General features: G+C 54.0%; 1 protein-coding gene across 1 annotated transcript; it reads left to right on the top strand.

The window, feature by feature from the left end:
• The first annotated feature begins 1412 nt into the window (after positions 1-1412).
• slc43a2a (solute carrier family 43 member 2a) lies at positions 1413-16740 on the top strand. The gene is made up of 4 exons (XM_078537281.1): positions 1413-1566; positions 13516-13717; positions 15862-15917; positions 16583-16740. Exons 1-4 carry the CDS (start codon positions 1413-1415, stop codon positions 16738-16740), a joined length of 570 nt encoding a protein of 189 aa, XP_078393407.1.
• The last annotated feature ends 760 nt before the right edge of the window (positions 16741-17500 follow it).

The following is a 17500-nucleotide window of genomic DNA, read 5'->3' as shown; positions in this document are numbered from 1 at the left end:
TCTCTCTCTCTCTCTCTGTGTCTCACTGCCTTTCTCTCTCTCTCTCTCTGTGTCTCACTGCCCCTCTATCCCTCTCTCTCTCTGTGTCTCACTGCCCCTCTATCCCTCTCTCTCTCTCTGTGTCTCACTGCCCCTCTCTCTCTCTCTCTCTCTCTCTGTGTCTCACTGCCCCTCTATCCCTCTCTCTCTCTGTGTCTCACTGCCCCTCTCTCTCTCTCTCTCTCTCTCGATGTCTCACTGCCCCTCTATCCCTCTCTCTCTCTGTGTCTCACTGCCCCTCTATCCCTCTCTCTCTCTGTGTCTCACTGCCCCTCTCTCTCTCTCTCTCTCTCTCTCTGTCTCACTGCCCCTCTCTCTCTCTCTCTCTCTGTGTCTCACTGCCCCTCTCTCTCTCTCTCTCTCTGTGTCTCACTGCCCCTCTCTCTCTCTCTCTCTGTGTCTCACTGCCCCTCTCGCTCTCTCTCTCTCTGTGTCTCACTGCCCCTCTATCCCTCTCTCTCTGTGTCTCACTGCCCCTCTCTCTCTCTCTCTCTCTGTGTCTCACTACCTCTCTCTCTCTCTGTGTCTCACTGCCCCTCTATCCCTCTCTCTCTCTGTGTCTCACTGCCCCTCTATCCCTCTCTCTCTGTGTCTCACTGCCCCTCTCTCTCTCTCTCTCTCTGTGTCTCACTGCCCCTCTCTCTCTCTCTCTCTCTGTGTCTCACTGCCCCTCTCTCTCTCTCTCTCGATGTCTCACTGCCCCTCTATCCCTCTCTCTCTCTGTGTCTCACTGCCCCTCTCTCTCTCTCTCTCTCTCTCTGTGTCTCACTGCCTCTCTCTCTCTCTCTCTGTGTCTCACTGCCTCTCTCTCTCTCTCTCTCTCTCTGTGTCTCACTGCCTCTCTCTCTCTCTCTCTCTGTGTCTCACTGCCTCTCTCTCTCTCTCTCTCTCTCTGTGTCTCACTGCCTCTCTCTCTCTCTCTCTCTCTGTGTCTCACTGCCCCTCTCTCTCTCTCTCTCTCTGTGTCTCACTGCCCCTCTCTCTCTCTCTCTCTCTGTGTCTCACTGCCCCTCTATCCCTCTCTCTCTCTGTGTCTCACTGCCCCTCTATCTCTCTCTCTGTGTCTCACTGCCTCTCTCTCTCTCTCTCTCTCTCTGTGTCTCACTGCCTCTCTCTCTCTCTCTCTCTGTGTCTCACTGCCTCTCTCTCTCTCTCTCTCTCTGTGTCTCACTGCCTCTCTCTCTCTCTCTCTCTGTGTCTCACTGCCTCTCTCTCTCTCTCTCTGTGTCTCACTGCCCTCTCTCTCTCTCTCTCTCTCTCTGTGTCTCACTGCCCCTCTCTCTCTCTCTCTCTCTGTGTCTCACTGCCCCTCTCTCTCTCTCTCTCTCTCTCTGTGTCTCACTGCCCCTCTCTCTCTCTCTCTGTGCCTAGATATGGCTCCATCCCTCTCCCAGGCGTACCGACGCCGATGGTGGATGGCCGTGACTGCCGTGATCGAGAACCTCCTCTTCTCCGCTGTTCTACTCGGGTGGGCCTCGCTGCTCCTCATGCTGACCAAGGAAGGCTTTTACTCGCACCTGTGCACGGGTAAGTCCTGCCGGCTGGCCCTCCCCTCCCTCCCCTGGGGGGTGGGGGGTTCTGGGACCCTTCCTGAATCAACAGATGCGGCAGTCCTGTCTGTGTGTGTGTGTGTTGGAAGCCTTTTGTCCGGTGAGAGTGTGTGGGAACCTCAGTATCCAGGCCCGGAGCAGAGGAGCTGATGCCAGTGATGTGGAGAGGGTGAGTCCTCATGTGAGGGAGAATCTAGAACGAGGGGGGGTCACTGTTTAAAAATAAGGGGGTCGCCCATTGAAGACGGAGATGAGGAGAAATGGTTTCTCTCTGAGGGTGGGGGGCGAGACTTTGGAAATCTCTTCCTCGAAAGGGCGGTGGGGGCAGAGCCTGTGAATATTTTTAAGGCCGAGGGAGATAGATTCTTGACTAACAAGGGGGTGAAAGGATATTTGGGGGGGGGGGCGGGTGGGGTGGGTTAGGCGGGAGGCAGATTTCGGGCTACCATCAGATCGGCCACCGTCTTACAAAATGGCGGAGCAGGCTTGAGGCCTAGCCCTGCTCCTTGTTGCCGTGACAGAGCGACAGAGCTGTCCGCGCTGGGGTCGCGCTGGGGTCGTCTGGAATCCCGCGCCGGCCAGACGCCCATCGAGCGACGCGACTTTGCATTAAAACCTGCCGCGTCTCGAACTTGCCCCGTTATTTTTTATTTATATATAACATATATATGGCTCGGGCGGTCCGGGATCCGGAACGCCGTCTCTGTTTGCCTCCCCCTGACCGGTTCTGAGCACTCTCGCCGCCTGTGACGCCCCTGTGTTCTTGGAACTCCGGCTACCCCCACCACGGGGTGGGTGGGTGAGCCGCCTTCTTGAGCCGCTGCAGTCCCCGTGTGGTGTAGGTACACCCACAGCGCTGTTAGGGAGGGAGTTCCAGGATTTTGTCCCTGTGGTGTAGGTACACCCACAGCGCTGTTAGGGAGGGAGTTCCAGGATTTTGTCCCTGTGGTGTAGGTACACCCACAGCGCTGTTAGGGAGGGAGTTCCAGGAGTTTGTCCGTGTGGTGTAGGTACACCCACTGTGCTGTTAGGGAGGGAGTTCCAGGATTTTGACCCCAGCGACAGTGAAGGAACGGCCGATATATTCCCAAGTCAGGATGGTGAGTGGCTCGGAGTGGGGAACTTCCAGGTGGTGGTGTTCCCCATGTGTCTGCTTCCCTTGTCCTTCTAGTTGGTAGTGGTCGTGGGTTTGGAAGGTGCTGTTGAAGGAGCCTTGGTGAGTTGCTGCAGTGCATCTTGTAGATGGTACACACACTGCTGCCACTGTGCGTCGGTGGTGGAGGGAGTGAATGTTTGTAGATGGGGTGCCGATCAAGCGGGGCTGCTTTGTCCTGGATGGTGTGGAGCTTCTTGAGTGTTGTGGGAGCTGCAACTCATCCAGGCAAGTGGGGAGTATCCCATCACACTCCTGACTTGTGCCTTGTAGATGGTGGACAGGCTTTGGGGAGTCAGGAGGTGAGTGACTCTCCGCAGGATTCCCAGCCTCTGACCTGCTCTTGTAGCCACAGTATTTATATGGCTGGTCCAGTTCAGTTTCTGGTCAATGACCTTGTTAATGTGCTTTGCATGTTAGGGAGGTTATGCTTCATTTGTACAGGGCACTGGTGAGACCACATCTGGAGTATTGTGTACAGTAACTGGTCTCCTTATTTAAGGAAGGATGTAAATGCGTTGGAAGCAGTTCAGAGAAGATTTACCAGACTAATCCCAGGAATGGGCGGGTTGTCCTATGAGGAAAGGCTGGACAGACTGGGTCAGGGTGGGATTGTGTGAGTTGTGAGGAGGCTTCAGGGCGATTTAGACAGGTTGAGTGAGTGGGTAAATACTTGGCAGATGCAGTATAACATGGATAAATGTGAAGTTATCCACTTTGGTAGGAAAAACAGAATGGCAGAGTATTATTTAAACGGTGCTAGATTGGGAAATGTGGATGTACAAAGGGACCTGGGTGTCCTTGTACACCAGTCACTGAAAGCAAACATGCAGGTGTAGCAAGCAGTTAATAAGGCAAATGGTTTGTTGGCCTTCATTGCCAGAGGACTTGAGTACAGGAGCAGGGATGTCTTACTGCAGCTGTACAGGGCCTTGGTGAGGCCACACCTGGAGTATTGTGTGCAGTTTTGGTCTCCTTACCTAAGAAAGGATGTACTTGCCATAGAGGGAGTACAGTGAAGGTTCACCAGACTGATTCCTGGGATGGCAGGATTGTCGTGTGAGGAGAGACGGGGCCGACTAGGCCCTGTATTCACTGGAGTTTAGAAGAATGAGACGGGATCTGATTGAAACCTATAAAATTCTGGCAGGGACGGACAGACCGGACGCGGGGACGGACAGACCGGATGCGGGGACGGACAGACCGGACGCAGGGGCGGACAGACCGGACGCAGGGACGGACAGACCGGACGCGGGGACGGACAGACCGGACGCGGGGACGGACAGACCGGACGCGGGGACGGACAGACCGGACGCGGGGACGGACAGACCGGACGCGGGGACGGACAGACCGGACGCGGGGACGGACAGACCGGACGCGGGGACGGACAGACCGGACGCGGGGACGGACAGACCGGACGCGGGGACGGACAGACCGGACGCGGGGACGGACAGACCGGACGCGGGGACGGACAGACCGGACGCGGGGACGGACAGACCGGACGCGGGGACGATGTTTCCTCTGGCTGGGGTGTGGGGGTGGGTCTAGAACAAGGGGTCACAGTCTGAGGATACGGGGTAGACCATTTAGGACTGAGATGAGGAGAAACCTCTTCACTCAGAGGGCGGTGAACCTGTGGAATTCTCCACCACAGAGGCCAAGTCACTGAGTAAACTCAAGATGGAAAATTATAATTTTTTGGACATAAGGGGTACGGGGAGAGAGCGGGAGTACGGTGTTGAGATAGAGGATCAGTTATGGTCGTATTGAATGGCAGAGCAGGCTCGAAGGGCCGAATGGCCTCCTCCTTCTCCTAGTTTCTATGTATCCACTAGGTAGAAGATTGGCTGGTTAACAGGAAGCAGAGAGTAGGCATAAATGGGTCTTTTTCCTGGTTGACAGGATGTGACGAGTGGTGCGTCACAGCGATCAGTGCTGCGTCCTCAACTTTTTACAATTTATATCAATGACTTGGATGAAGGGACCGAAGGAATGGTGGCTAAATTTACTGATGACACAAAGATAGGTAGGAAAGTAAATTGCGAAGAGGACATAAGGAGGCCTCAAAGTGACAAAGAAAGTGACTGGGCAAAGGGTGTTGCCTGGAATGAAACGTTTAAAGTTATGAAGAGAGGTTGGATAGACTTGGGTTGTTTTCGTTGGAGCAGAGAAGACTGAGGGGCGACCTGATCGAGGTGTACAGGATTATGAGGGGCCATGGACAGGGTGGATAGGGAGCAGCTGTTCCCCCTTTCGTTGAAGGGTCAGTCACGAGGGGGACATAAGTTCAAGGTGAGGGGGCAGGAGGTTTAGGGGGGCGGATGTGAGGAAAATTTTTTTACCCAGAGGGTGGTGAGGGTCTGGAATGCGCTGCCTGGGAGGGTGGTGGAGGCAGGTTAGCCTCACATCCTTTAAAAAGCACCTGGATGAGCACTTGGCACGTCATAACGTTCAAGGCTATGGGCCAAGTGCTGGTCAATGGGGTTAGGTGAGGTAGGTCAGGTGTCGGTGCAGACTCGATGGGCCGAAGGGCCTCTTCTGCGCTGTGTGATCTGGCAAATGGAGTATAATGTGGAAAAATAGTCTATTTTGGCAAAAAGAATAAAAAAGAAGCTTATTATCTAAATGGTGAGAGATTGCAGAGCTCTGAGATGCAGAGGGATCTGGGTGTCCTAGTTCATGAATCACAAAAGGTTAGTTTTGCAGGTACAGCAGGTAATGAGGAAAGTTAATAGAATCTTATCATTTATTGTGAGGGGGGAACTGAATATAAAAGTAGGGAGGTTATGCTCCAGTTGTACAGGGCACTGGTGAGACCACATCTGGAGTATTGTGTACAGTACTGGTCTCCTTATTTAAGGAAGGATGTAAATGCGTTGGAAGCAGTTCAGAGAAGGTTTACCAGACTAATCCCAGGAATGGGTGGGTTGTCTTATGAGGAAAGGTTGGACAGGTTAGACTGGTATCCGCTGGAGTTTAGAAGAGTGAGAGGCGACTTGATTGAAACCTTTAAGATCCTGAGGGGTCTTGACAAGGGTGGATGTGGAGAGGATGTTTCCTCTTGTGGGAGAATCTAGAATGAGGGGGGTCACTGTTTAAAAATAAGGGGGTCGCCCATTTAAGGCGGAGATGAGGAGAAATGTTTTCTGTCTGAGGGGGGTGAGTTTTTGGAAATCTCTTCCTCAACAGGCGGTGGGGGCAGAGTCTGTGAATATTTTTAAGGCCGAGGTGGATAGATTCTTGATTAACGAGAGGGTGAAAGGTTATTGGGGTTGGGGGTAGGCGAGAATGTGGGGTTGAGGTTACAATCAGATCAGCCACGATCTTATTGAATGGGGGAGCAGGGATCGAGGGGCCGAGTGGCCTCTTCCTGCTCCCGATTCGTGTGTTCGTATGTATGGTGCATTTTTTAAGTGTCCTGTGTATCTGTACGCCTAACTCTCTGTTGTACAACTACCCCACCCCAACCCCTGCGATGTTCCTACCTCAACAACAATGTGCATTTGTATACCAACCTTTTACTTCACGAGAGAGAGATAGAGATATATTTAGGGAGGGAATTCCAGAGCTCAGGGCCCCCCAGGCAGCTGAAGGCACAGTCGCCAATGGTGGAGCGATTAAAATCAGGGGATGGTCAAGAGGCCGGAATTGGAGGAGTGCAGAGATCTCGGAGGGTCGTAGGAGGGTTACAGAGATAGGGAGGGTTGTAGGGGCCGGAGGAGGTTCCAGTGATAGGAAGGGTTGTAGGGGCTGGAGGAGGTTACAGAGATAGTGAGGGTTGTAGGGGCTGGAGGAGGTTACAGAGATAGGGAGGGTTGTAGGGGTTGGAGGAGGTTACAGAGATAGGGAAGGTTGTAGGGGCTGGAGGAGGTTACAGAGATAGGGAAGGTTGTAGGGGCTGGAGGAGGTTACGGAGATAGGGAGGGTTGTAGGGGCTGGATGGGGGGTTACAGAGATTGGGAGGGTTGTAGGGGCTGGAGGAGGTTACAGAGATAGGGAGGGTTGTAGGGGCTGGAGGAGGTTACAGAGATAGGGAGGGTTGTAGGGGCTGGAGGAGGTTACAGAGATAGGGAGGGTTGTAGGGGCTGGAGGAGGTTACAGAGATAGGGAGGGTTGTAGGGGCTGGAGGAGGTTACAGAGATAGGGAGGGTTGTAGTGGCTGGATGGGGGGTTACAGAGATTGGGAGGGTTGTAGGGGCTGGAGGTGGTTACAGAGATAGGGAGGGTTGTAGGGGCTGGAGGAGGTTACAGAGATGGGGAGGGTTGTAGGGAGATTACAGGGTTGTAGGGGCTGGAGGAGGTTACAGAGATAGGGATGGTTGTAGGGGCTGGAGGAGGTTACAGAGATAGGGAGGTTTGTAGGGGCTGGATGGAGGAGGTTGCAGAGATAGGGAGGGTTGTAGGGCCTGGAGGAGGTTACAGAGATAGGGAAGGTTGTAGGGACTGGAGGAGGTGACAGAGATAGGGAGGGGTGTAGGGGCTGGAGGAGGTTACAGAGATAGGGAGGGGTGTAGGGGCTGAAGGAGGTTACAGAGATAGGGAGGGTTGTAGAGGCTGGAGGAGGTTAGAGAGATAGGGAGGGTTGTAGGGGCTGGAGGAGGTTACAGAGATAGGGAGGGTTGTAGGGGCTGGAGGACGTTACAGAGATAGGGAGGGTTGTAGGGGCTGGAGGAGGTTACGGATATAGAGAGGGTTGTAGGGGCTGGAGGAAGTTACGGAGATAGGGAGGGTTGTAGGGGCTGGATGGGGGGTTACAGAGTCGGAGGGTGACGAGGCCCTGGAGGGATTTGAGAAGCAGGAGAAGTATTTGAGTCTCGCTAGAGCGGGTTCCTGTGTAGGTCAGTGAGCCTGGCCGGCAGGGCGATGGGACATAGTTTGAGTACGTTGTGGGTAGCATGATTTCGGATGACCTCCAGTTTCTGGAGGTCAGAATGTGGGAGACCAGCCAAGACTCTATATAAATATAAATGTAAATAAACACTGCGGTCCTAATGCCTACCAGGCCAGAATAATAGTGCACTTCCCTGCTGCCCGAAAAACAATGCTTTATCCGTTTTTTAATAAAATATTTACTAGCGTTATATGGAGGGATCGGAGAGGGTGTGTAAAGATTTGCGGGTGAGATAGCAGAGCGGAGGATCAAGCTTTGGGAATCGGAAAATAAACAGCCCGAGACTCTCTCTTGAGAAAAGCCGGCTGAGGGGGTGACCCTAATGGAGGCCCTTCACATTCGCGGGGAGAGTGTGGGACTCGCTCCCGCGGGGAGCGGGGAGAATGTGGGACTCGCTCCCACGGGGAGCGGGGAGAGTGTGGGACTCGCTCCCACGGGGAGCGGGGAGAGTGTGGGACTCGTTCCCACGGGGAGCGGGGAGAGTGTGGGACTCGCTCCCACGGGGAGCGGGGAGAGTGTGGGACTCGCTCCCACAGGGAGCGGGGAGAGTGTGGGACTCGCTCCCACGGGGAGCGGGGAGAGTGTGGGACTCGCTCCCACGGGGAGCGGGGAGAGTGTGGGACTCGCTCCCACGGGGAGCGGGGGAGAGTGTGGGACTCGCTCCCACGGGGAGCGGGGAGAATGTGGGACTCGCTCCCACGGGGAGCGGGGAGAATGTGGGACTCGCTCCCACGGGGAGCGGGGAGAGTGTGGGACTCGCTCCCACGGGGAGCGGGGAGAGTGTGGGACTCGCTCCCACGGGGAGCGGGGAGAGTGTGGGACTCGCTCCCACGGGGAGCGGGGAGAGTGTGGGACTCGCTCCCACGGGGAGCGGGGAGAGTGTGGGACTCGCTCCCACGGGGAGCGGGGAGAATGTGGGACTCGCTCCCACGGGGAGCGGGGAGAGTGTGGGACTCGCTCCCACGGGGAGCGGGGAGAGTGTGGGACTCGCTCCCACAGGGAGCGGGGACAATGTGGGACTCGCTCCCACGGGGAGCGGGGAGAGTGTGGGACTCGCTCCCACGGGGAGCGGGGAGAGTGTGGGACTCGCTCCCACAGGGAGCGGGGAGAGTGTGGGACTCGCTCCCACGGGGAGCGGGGAGAGTGTGGGACTCGCTCCCACGGGGAGCGGGGAGAGTGTGGGACTCGCTCCCACGGGGAGTGGGGGAGAGTGTGGGACTCGCTCCCACGGGGAGCGGGGAGAGTGTGGGACTCGCTCCCACGGGGAGTGGGGGAGAGTGTGGGACTCGCTCCCACGGGGAGTGGGGGAGAGTGTGGTACTCGCTCCCACGGGGAGTGGGGAGAATGTGGGACCCGCTCCCACGGGGAGTTGGGGAGAATGTGGGACTCGCTCCCACGGGGAGCGGGGAGAGTGTGGGACTCGCTCCCACGGGGAGCGGGGAGAATGTGGGACTCGCTCCCACGGGGAGAGGCCGAGGGGGAATAGCGTCGATGGATTTAAGAGGAAGCTGGATAAACACACGAAGGAGAACAGGACAGAGGGATGTGTTTCTGTCCTTTCATGTCAACTCCAGCGTTGTGGCCTTGGAGTCAGAAGGTTCTGGGCTTAAGTCTCACTTTAGAGACTTGAGCACAGAAACCTCGTCTGATGCTGCAATACCGCACCGTCGGCGGGAGGGTCAGTGCTGAGGGAGCTCAGCGCTGTCGGGAGGTGGGGGTTGGTGCTGAGGGAGCGCCGCATTGTTGGGGACGGTGGGTCGGTGAGATGGGAGCGCTGCACCATCGGTGGGAGCGGGGGAGGGGTCAATGCTGAGCCAGGGTGGTGTTGACAATATTCTGGCCATAGTACTGAAGGCTTGTGCTCCAGAACTTGCTGCACCCCCAGCCAAGCTGTTCCTGTACAGCTCCAACACTGGCATCTACCCGGCTATGTGGAAAATTGCCCAGGTATGTCCTGTACACAAAAAGCAGGACAAATCCAACCCGGCCAATTACCGCCCCATCAGTCTACTCTCCGTCATCAGTAAACTAATGGAAGGGGTCATCAACAGTGCTATCAAGCGGCACTTACTTAGCAATAACCTGCTCACTGACGCCCAGTTTGGGTTCTGTCAGGGCCACTCAGCTCCTGACCTCAATACAGCCTTAGTCCAAATACCTAACTACCCCCTTGAGAAGGTGGTGGTGGGGATGAGCTGCCTTCTTGAACCGCTGCAGTCCCCGTGTGGTGTAGGTACACCCACAGCACTGTTAGGGAGGGAAGTTCCAGGATTTGGACCCCCAGCGACAGTGAAGGAACGGCCGATATGTTTCCAAGTCGGGATGGTGAGTGGCTCGGAGGGGGAACTTCCAGGTGGTGGGTGTTCCCCATGTGTCTGCTGCCCTTGTCCTTCTCGATGGGGGCGTTTGTTGAGTAAGTGCCGCCTGATAGCTCCGACAGCAACACTTTCTCCGCCCCTGTGTTTCCCAACTTCGTATCTATGCCAGCGTGTTCCAAAGCCCCACCAGCCTGAATCCCACTTACCAATTCCACGCTGATGACAGCAGCTCTGACATTCCGCAGCACCGCGCTCGTGAGAAATCATCAGGAAGATTCCGGAAGGCTGATCCCAGTGGAACATTCCGGGATCTGCATCTGGATTATCTGAGATCGCTTATCCGGCGGTGCGATAGTCCACTCCGGCATCCGCATTGCCGCGCCGCACCGCTCTTTGCAACCCCCCGTCCGCTGCTGGCCTCGCTCGCGTCCTACCCGAGAACGTTTTGCCCACAGTTCCTGTTACACCGACGGGTTAAGGGCTGAGTTATTCAAATCCCAGAGGGGAAACTTGAAACGACCGTCGTAACCCATTTTTTTTGCAATTTGTGTGTTTGGAGATGCGCCCTCTGAATTCAGTAGTAATAAGACCACTGAGCCTCAAGAGGTTTTTTTATAACACTAAATTAAACATTTATTAATACAAAGATTGTAAACACATACATACGTCGACAGAATTACTACTATAATAACTGTAATAAAAAAAAAACCCTAATTAATCTGAAACAAAAACAAAAATACCTGGAAAAACTCAGCAGGTCTGACATCATCGGCGGAGAGGAACACAGTTAACGTTTCGAGTCCGTGTGACTCTTCAACATAACTAAGGAAAAATAGAAAAGAGGTGAAATATAAGCTGGTTTAAGGGGGGGTGGGACAGGTAGAGCTGGATAGAGGGCCAATGATAGGTGGAGATAACCAAAAGATGTCACAGACAAAAGGACAAAGAGGTGTTGACGGTGGTGATATTATCTAAGAAATGTGCTAATGGTGATATTAAGGGTAGAAAGCAGGACAAGCAAGGTACAGATAGTCCTAGTGGGGGGGTGGGATTGGGGGAAGGGATCGAAATAGGCTAAAAGGTAGAGATAAACAATGGATGGAAATACATTTAAAAATAATGGAAATAGGTGGGCGTTCCAAGATAAAGGCAAAATACTGCAGGTGCTGGAAACCTGAAACAAAAAAAAACAAAAAGTGCTGGAAAAACTCAGCATGTGTGGAGATAAAGACAGAGTTAATGTTTCTACAGAGCGAAAGGAAAGTAGAAATGTGTCTGAAATTTATACTGTTTAAGCGGGGTGGGGCAGGTGAAGCCGGACAGAAGGCCAGCGGTCGGTGGTGGGGGTAGGGTGGGGGCAAAGGAGAGATCGGCAAAGATGTCGTGGACAAGAGGACAGAGGGGATGTGAATGGTGGTGGTGGTATTGTGGATATCCTAGACTTGGATGTTCCAAGCTTGACCCAGGGCTCCTAGACATTTAAATAGATCAACCTTCCTTGCGCGTTGAAGGGTCCTTGGAGGAATCGAAGATCCAAGCCTTGGTTACTTATCCAACTGAGGAGCATCCAACTTGGAAACCGCTTCTCCTCTTGAGTTTACTTCTGGTCAGAAGGTGACAAAATGGAGGCGGTGTTTTGCGTTTGTTTTCCTTGGCTTGGACATAACCGGCGTCCACATATCTGCATCGTTCTGTCACGTACGAGATGGGTCAGGCTCTGAGGATGTTGGACGGCGGGGAGTGCTCCGACTATTCACATCTGCTCTCTACCGAAATCCACAGCGGCCGTAGGGATTGCAGTTTTCTGTCCAAATGTTTTTCTTTCCCCTTACCTTACAAGCCTCACATCTTCAGCCAACTATCCTCTGAGACCATCTACCGGGCCAAAAACCCTGCTGATGAAAGGTGGAACTTGGAGCCAATGTTTGCACGCCTTCCTGTTTATTTACGGCACTGCACGTTCCAAGCATGCACCTCCCAAATGAACAAACGACAAGTTTTCGTCCCTGCCTATTGGCAGGAGATCAAACGAATCCCCCAGTGAGCGACTGAGATAAAAGCAAAAAAAATAAAAACTGCAGATGCTGGAAATCCAAAACAAAAATAAAAGTACCTGGAAAAATACTCGGCAGGTCTGGCAGCATCTGCGGAGAGGAGCATGGTTAACGTTTCGAGTTTGAATAAAAAAGAAGCTTATATTCTAAATGGTGAAGGATTGTAGAGCCCTGAGATGCAGAGGGATCTGGGTGTCCTAGTGCATGAATCACAAAAGGTTAGTGTGAAGCGTATTATCTAAATGGTGAGAGATTGCAGAGCTCTGAGATGCAGAGGGATCTGGGTGTCCTAGTGCATGAATCACAAAAGGTTAGTTTTGCAGGTACAGCAGGTAATGAGGAAAGTTAATAGAATGTTATTGTGAGGGGGGAATTGAATATAAAAGTAGGGAGGTTATGCTTCAGTTGTACAGGGCACTGGTGAGACCACATCTGGAGTATTGTGTACAGTACTGGCCTCCTGATTTAAGGAAGGATGTAAATGCGTTGGAAGCAGTTCAGAGAAGGTTGACCAGACTAATCCCAGGAATGGGTGGGTTGTCTTGTGAGGAAAGGCTGGACAGGTTAGACTCGTATCCGCTGGAGTTTAGAAGAGTGAGAGGCGACTTGATTGAAACCTTTAAGATCCTGAGGGGTCTTGACAAGGGTGGATGTGGAGAGGATGTTTCCTCTTGTGGGGGAATCTAGAACGAGGGGGGTTTAAAAATAAGGGGGCGCCCATTTAAGACGGAGATGAGGAGAAATGTCTTCTCTCTGAGGGGGGAGCGAGTCTTTGGAAATCTCTTCCTCAACAGGCGGTGGGAGCAGAGTCTGTGAATATTTTTAAGGCCGAGGGAGATAGACTCTTGATTAACGAGGGGGGTGAAAGGTTATTGGGGGTGGGTGGGAATGTGGGGTTGAGGTCACAATCAGATCAGCCAAGATCTTCTTGAATGGGGGAGCAGAGCTCGAGGGGCCGAGTGGCCTCTTCCTGCTCCCGATTCGTGCGCTGGTATATAATTATCGAACGGTCGGAGGAGGCCGGGCTGGTGTTTTGAAGAGGAGTGGTGGTGGGAAGGGGGTTTGGTGGTGGGGAAGTGAGATGGACAATCCACGCCCCGCCCCCACCCCCCCCAACCCCGCCCCCTCAGGGTCCTGAGGCCAACATTTTACCCTTCCCTCGACGTCATCGCAAACAGGTCGGACAACGTCCGTCCCTCACGTTTTTTTTGCCTCTTCCGTGGGATCCTGCTGTGCTCAAAATGGCTGCCGCGTTCCCTAACATTCTAACCGCGCCACTGTTTGGGACGCCGGTGGAAGGTTGCTACGTAAACGCGCGCACGTCTCTCTTCTTGCGAGGATGAACGGGAGGCAAGCTGAAATGGAGCCCTCCCCCCCACCCCACCCCACCTCACCCCCACTCCCTAGCAGGGGGTGGGGGGCTTGCATGGACCGATGGGCCGAAGGGGGCCTGTATTTTTTTTTTTGTCTTGCCTGTTTTCTGTGATTTGCCTTGTGCTTTTCCTAACAGAGGGCGTGAACGTGACTGGGAATTCCTCGGAGAGCCAGCCACACAATGCCACGACGCACAGGACGTGGGAGAGCTGTGTGGACCAAGCGGAAATGTTGAACCTGGGCTTCACCATTGGATCCTTCCTGCTGAGTGCGACCACCCTGCCCCTGGGTATCCTCATGGACAAGTATGGCCCTCGGATGCCCCGTCTCGTGGGCAGGTAAGGTCGCCGTGGTTCAGCCCCCCTCCTCCTCGAGCCTGTTACACAGGGACAGGAGGAGGCCCCATTCAGCCCCCCCCTCCTCGAGCCTGTTACACAGGGACAGGAGGAGGCCCCATTCAGCCCCCTCTCCTCGAGCCTGTTACACAGGAACAGAAGGAGGCCCCATTCAGCCCTCGAACCTGTTACACAGGAACAGGAGGAGGCCCCATTCAGCCCCCCCCTCCTCGAGCCTGTTACACAGGGACAGGAGGAGGCCCCCATTCAGCCCCCTCCTCGAGCCTGTTACACCTGGTGTACTCTGTATGGTTTTGGTCTCCTTACCCAAGGAAGGGTTTGCTGGCCCCAGAGGGAGTGAAACAAAGATTCACTCGACTAAATCCTAGGGCTTGGAGATTGTGCAATGAGGAGAGATTGAGTAGAATGGCCTGATGTTCCCTGGAGTTTAGAAGAGTGTTAGGCGAGTGCCTTGAAATGTCTAAAATTCGTAATGGGATTGGATATGGGGAGATGCTGAGTGGTTGTTTCCCCTCCCTCCCCTGGCCAGAGAATCTAGAACGAGCGGAGGGTGGGGTCAGAGTCTCAGGATAAGGGGGTCAGCCATTTTGGACGGAGACGAGGAGAAATGTCTTCACTCGGAAGCTTGTGAATCTCTGGAATTCTCTCCCCCGCCCCCTCCCCTCTAGGGAGCTGTGGATGCTCTGTCATTGAATTATTCCGGACTGAGATGGAGGGATTATTTTTTTGGACCCTGAGGGAATTAAGGGGCAGGGGGAGTGGGCGGGAAAGTGGAGCTGAAATGGAAGATCCACCATGATAGTATTGAATGGCAGTGCAGGGTCGAGAGGGGCCGAATGGCCACCTCCTGCTTTTATGAAGATTAGGTTGAGTTGGAATGAATGTTCCTCACTGGTTTGTGGAGAAAAACGCCTAGGAGGTAATGTTAAACGTGTATAAAACACTGGTTCAGCCTCAACTGGAGTATTGTGTCCAATTCTGGGCACCGCACTTTAGGAAGGATGTGAAGGCTTTAGGGAGAGAGAATGCGGGAAAGATTGACGAGAATGGTTCCAGGGATGAGGAACTTCAGAGACGTGGAGAGATTGGAGAAGCCGGGACTGTTCTCCTCGGAGAAGAGAAGTTTTGAGAGGAGATTGGATCGAGGTGTTCAAAATCATGAGGGGTCTGGACAGAGTCGATCGGGAGAAACTGTTCCCATTGGTGGAAGGATCGAGAACCAGAGGGACACAGATTTAAGGTGATTGGTGAAAGAAGCAACGGCGACATGAGGAGAAACCTTTTCACACAGCGAGTGGTTAGGATCTGGAATGGACTGAGTGAGAGTGTGGGGGAGACAGGGTCAATCGAGTGGTTAGGATCTGGAACGCACTGTCTGAGAGTGTGGGGGAGACAGGGTCAATCGAGTGGTTAGGATCTGGAACGCACTGTCTGAGAGTGTGGGGGAGACAGGGTTAATCGAGTGGTTGGGATCTGGAACGCACTGAGAGTGTGGGGGAGACAGGGTCAATCGAGTGGTTAGGATCTGGAACGCACTGTCTGAGAGTGTGGGGGAGACAGGGTCAATCGAGTGGTTAGGATCTGGAATGGACTGTCTGAGAGTGTGTTGGAGACAGGGTTAATCGAGTGGTTGGGATCTGGAACGCACTGTCTGAGAGTGTGGTGGAGACAGGGTCAATCGAGTGGTTAGGATCTGGAACGCACTGTCTGAGAATGTGGTGGAGACAGGGTCAATCGAGTGGTTGGGATCTGGAACGCACTGTCTGAGAGTGTGGGGGAGATAGGGTTAATCGAGTGGTTGGGATCTGGAACGCACTGTCTGAGAGTGTGGTGGAGACAGGGTCAATCGAGTGGTTTGGGAAGGGAATTGAATCATTATCTGTAAAGGAAGAATGTGCAGGGTTGCGGGGAGAAGGTGGGGGCCTGGGACTGGGTTATTGTCCTGGCAGAGAGAGCCAGCCCAGACAGGATGGGCCGAATGGCCTCCTGTGCTGTCACTGTTCGCTGACGCTGACGGGGAGAGCGCTCATGGTCCCTTAAGGATGTCTTTTCTGGATGACTGCTTGCTGTCACTGACTGTCACTCTCTCTCCCTCCCTCTCTCTCTCTCGCCCTCTTGCTTTGTAGTGCCAGTTTTGCCCTGTCCTGTGCCATGATTGCCACAGCAGCTCACAACCCACAATGTAAGTACCTCTTTTCGAACCTGCGACTGCCGGGGCACAATGGTGGGGTGGGTAGTTGACCTTTCACCCTCAGATGACCCGGGGACACCCTGTCGGGGTAATGTCGAGGGAGCTCTACACTGTATCTAACCCGTGCTGTACCTGCCCTGGGAGAGCGCTCGATGCTGACACTGGGTATAAAGTGGGGGAGGGACACACTGTCAGGGTAATGTAGAGGGAGCTCTACACTGTATCTAACCTGTGCTGTACCTGCCCTGGGAGAGCGCTCGATGCTGACACTGGGTATAAAGTGGGAGGGACACACTGTCAGGGTAATGTAGAGGGAGCTCTACACTGTATCTAACCCGTGCTGTACCTGCCCTGGGAGCGCTCGATGCTGACACTGGGTATAAAGTGGGGAGAGGGTGGGACACTGTCGGGGTAATGTAGAGGGAGCTCTACACTGTATCTAACCCGTGCTGTACCTGCCCTGGGAGAGCGCTCGATGCTGACACTGGGTATAAAGTTGGGGAGGGACACACTGTCAGGGTAATGTAGAGGGAGCTCTACACTGTATCTAACCCGTGCTGTACCTGCCCTGGGAGCACTCGATGCTGACACTGGGTATAAAGCGGGGAGAGGGTGGGACACTGTCGGGGTAATCTCATTATGTGTCTTCCTTACAGCTCTCTCTGCACTGATATTTCTCGCCCTGTCTCTCAATGGATTTGGAGGGATCTGTTTGACTTTCTCCTCTCTTACGGTGAGTTTCGCACACTTGTTCTTGCTTTCGCTCTCTCTTTGCCGCCCTGTTGTGCTCTCACCCTCAGTCGACTTTGAATGAATTTTATTGCACCAGTGCCTGGATCATGAGCTTGGCCAGGAACTGGAGAACAAATAAGGTTTCTTTATGATTCAATCACAGGGTGTTGGCGTCGCTGGCCGGGCCCAGCATTTATTGCCCCGTCCCTAATTGCCCCCTTGAGAAGCTGGTGGGTGGGTGAGCCGCCTTCTTGAGCCGCTGCAGTCCCGTGTGTGGTGTAGGTACACCCACAGCGCTGTTAGGGAGGGAGTTCCAGGATTTGGACCCCAGCAACAGTGAAGGAATAGCCGATATATTCCCAAGTCGGGATGGTGAGTGGCTCGGAGGGGAACTTCCAGGTGGTGGGTGTTCCCCATGTGTCTGCTGCCCTTGTCCTTCTAGATGGTAGCGGTGGTGGGTTTGGGATGGTCAGTGTGAACTGGACCAGGTTAGTCCAGTTTTTATTATAATAGGTGCCTTTTGTCAGATGGCACAGGCAGCAACAGTGCTGGACCTACTGTCAGTGTTGTGGTTTTTTCACTCAGAGTCACAGCAAGGGGTGAATCGCCTTAACTCATGACGTGGTACAGCACAGAACGAGGCTATTCCACTGGCCCAGCTTCTTTCAGAGATCTGTCCAAGGAGCCCTCCCCCCCCTCCCCCACTCCTCATTCTCGACAGCCCTGTGACTGCCTTCAATCCGCCACTGTCCACTTCCCAATCCTCCTGCCACTGGGAAGAGTTTCTCCTCGTTTACTCTATCCTGAACTCTTTCTCCCGCTCTCGCGCTCTCTCTCTCTCT

The sequence above is a fragment of the Cetorhinus maximus genome, unplaced genomic scaffold (genome assembly GCF_964194155.1).
Source record: "Cetorhinus maximus unplaced genomic scaffold, sCetMax3.hap1.1 HAP1_SCAFFOLD_2130, whole genome shotgun sequence".
In the NCBI taxonomy this organism is placed as follows: Eukaryota; Metazoa; Chordata; class Chondrichthyes; order Lamniformes; family Cetorhinidae; genus Cetorhinus; species Cetorhinus maximus.
The sequence above is the reverse complement of the archived record's forward strand: the minus strand, read 5'-3'. Positions and strand labels throughout refer to the sequence as shown.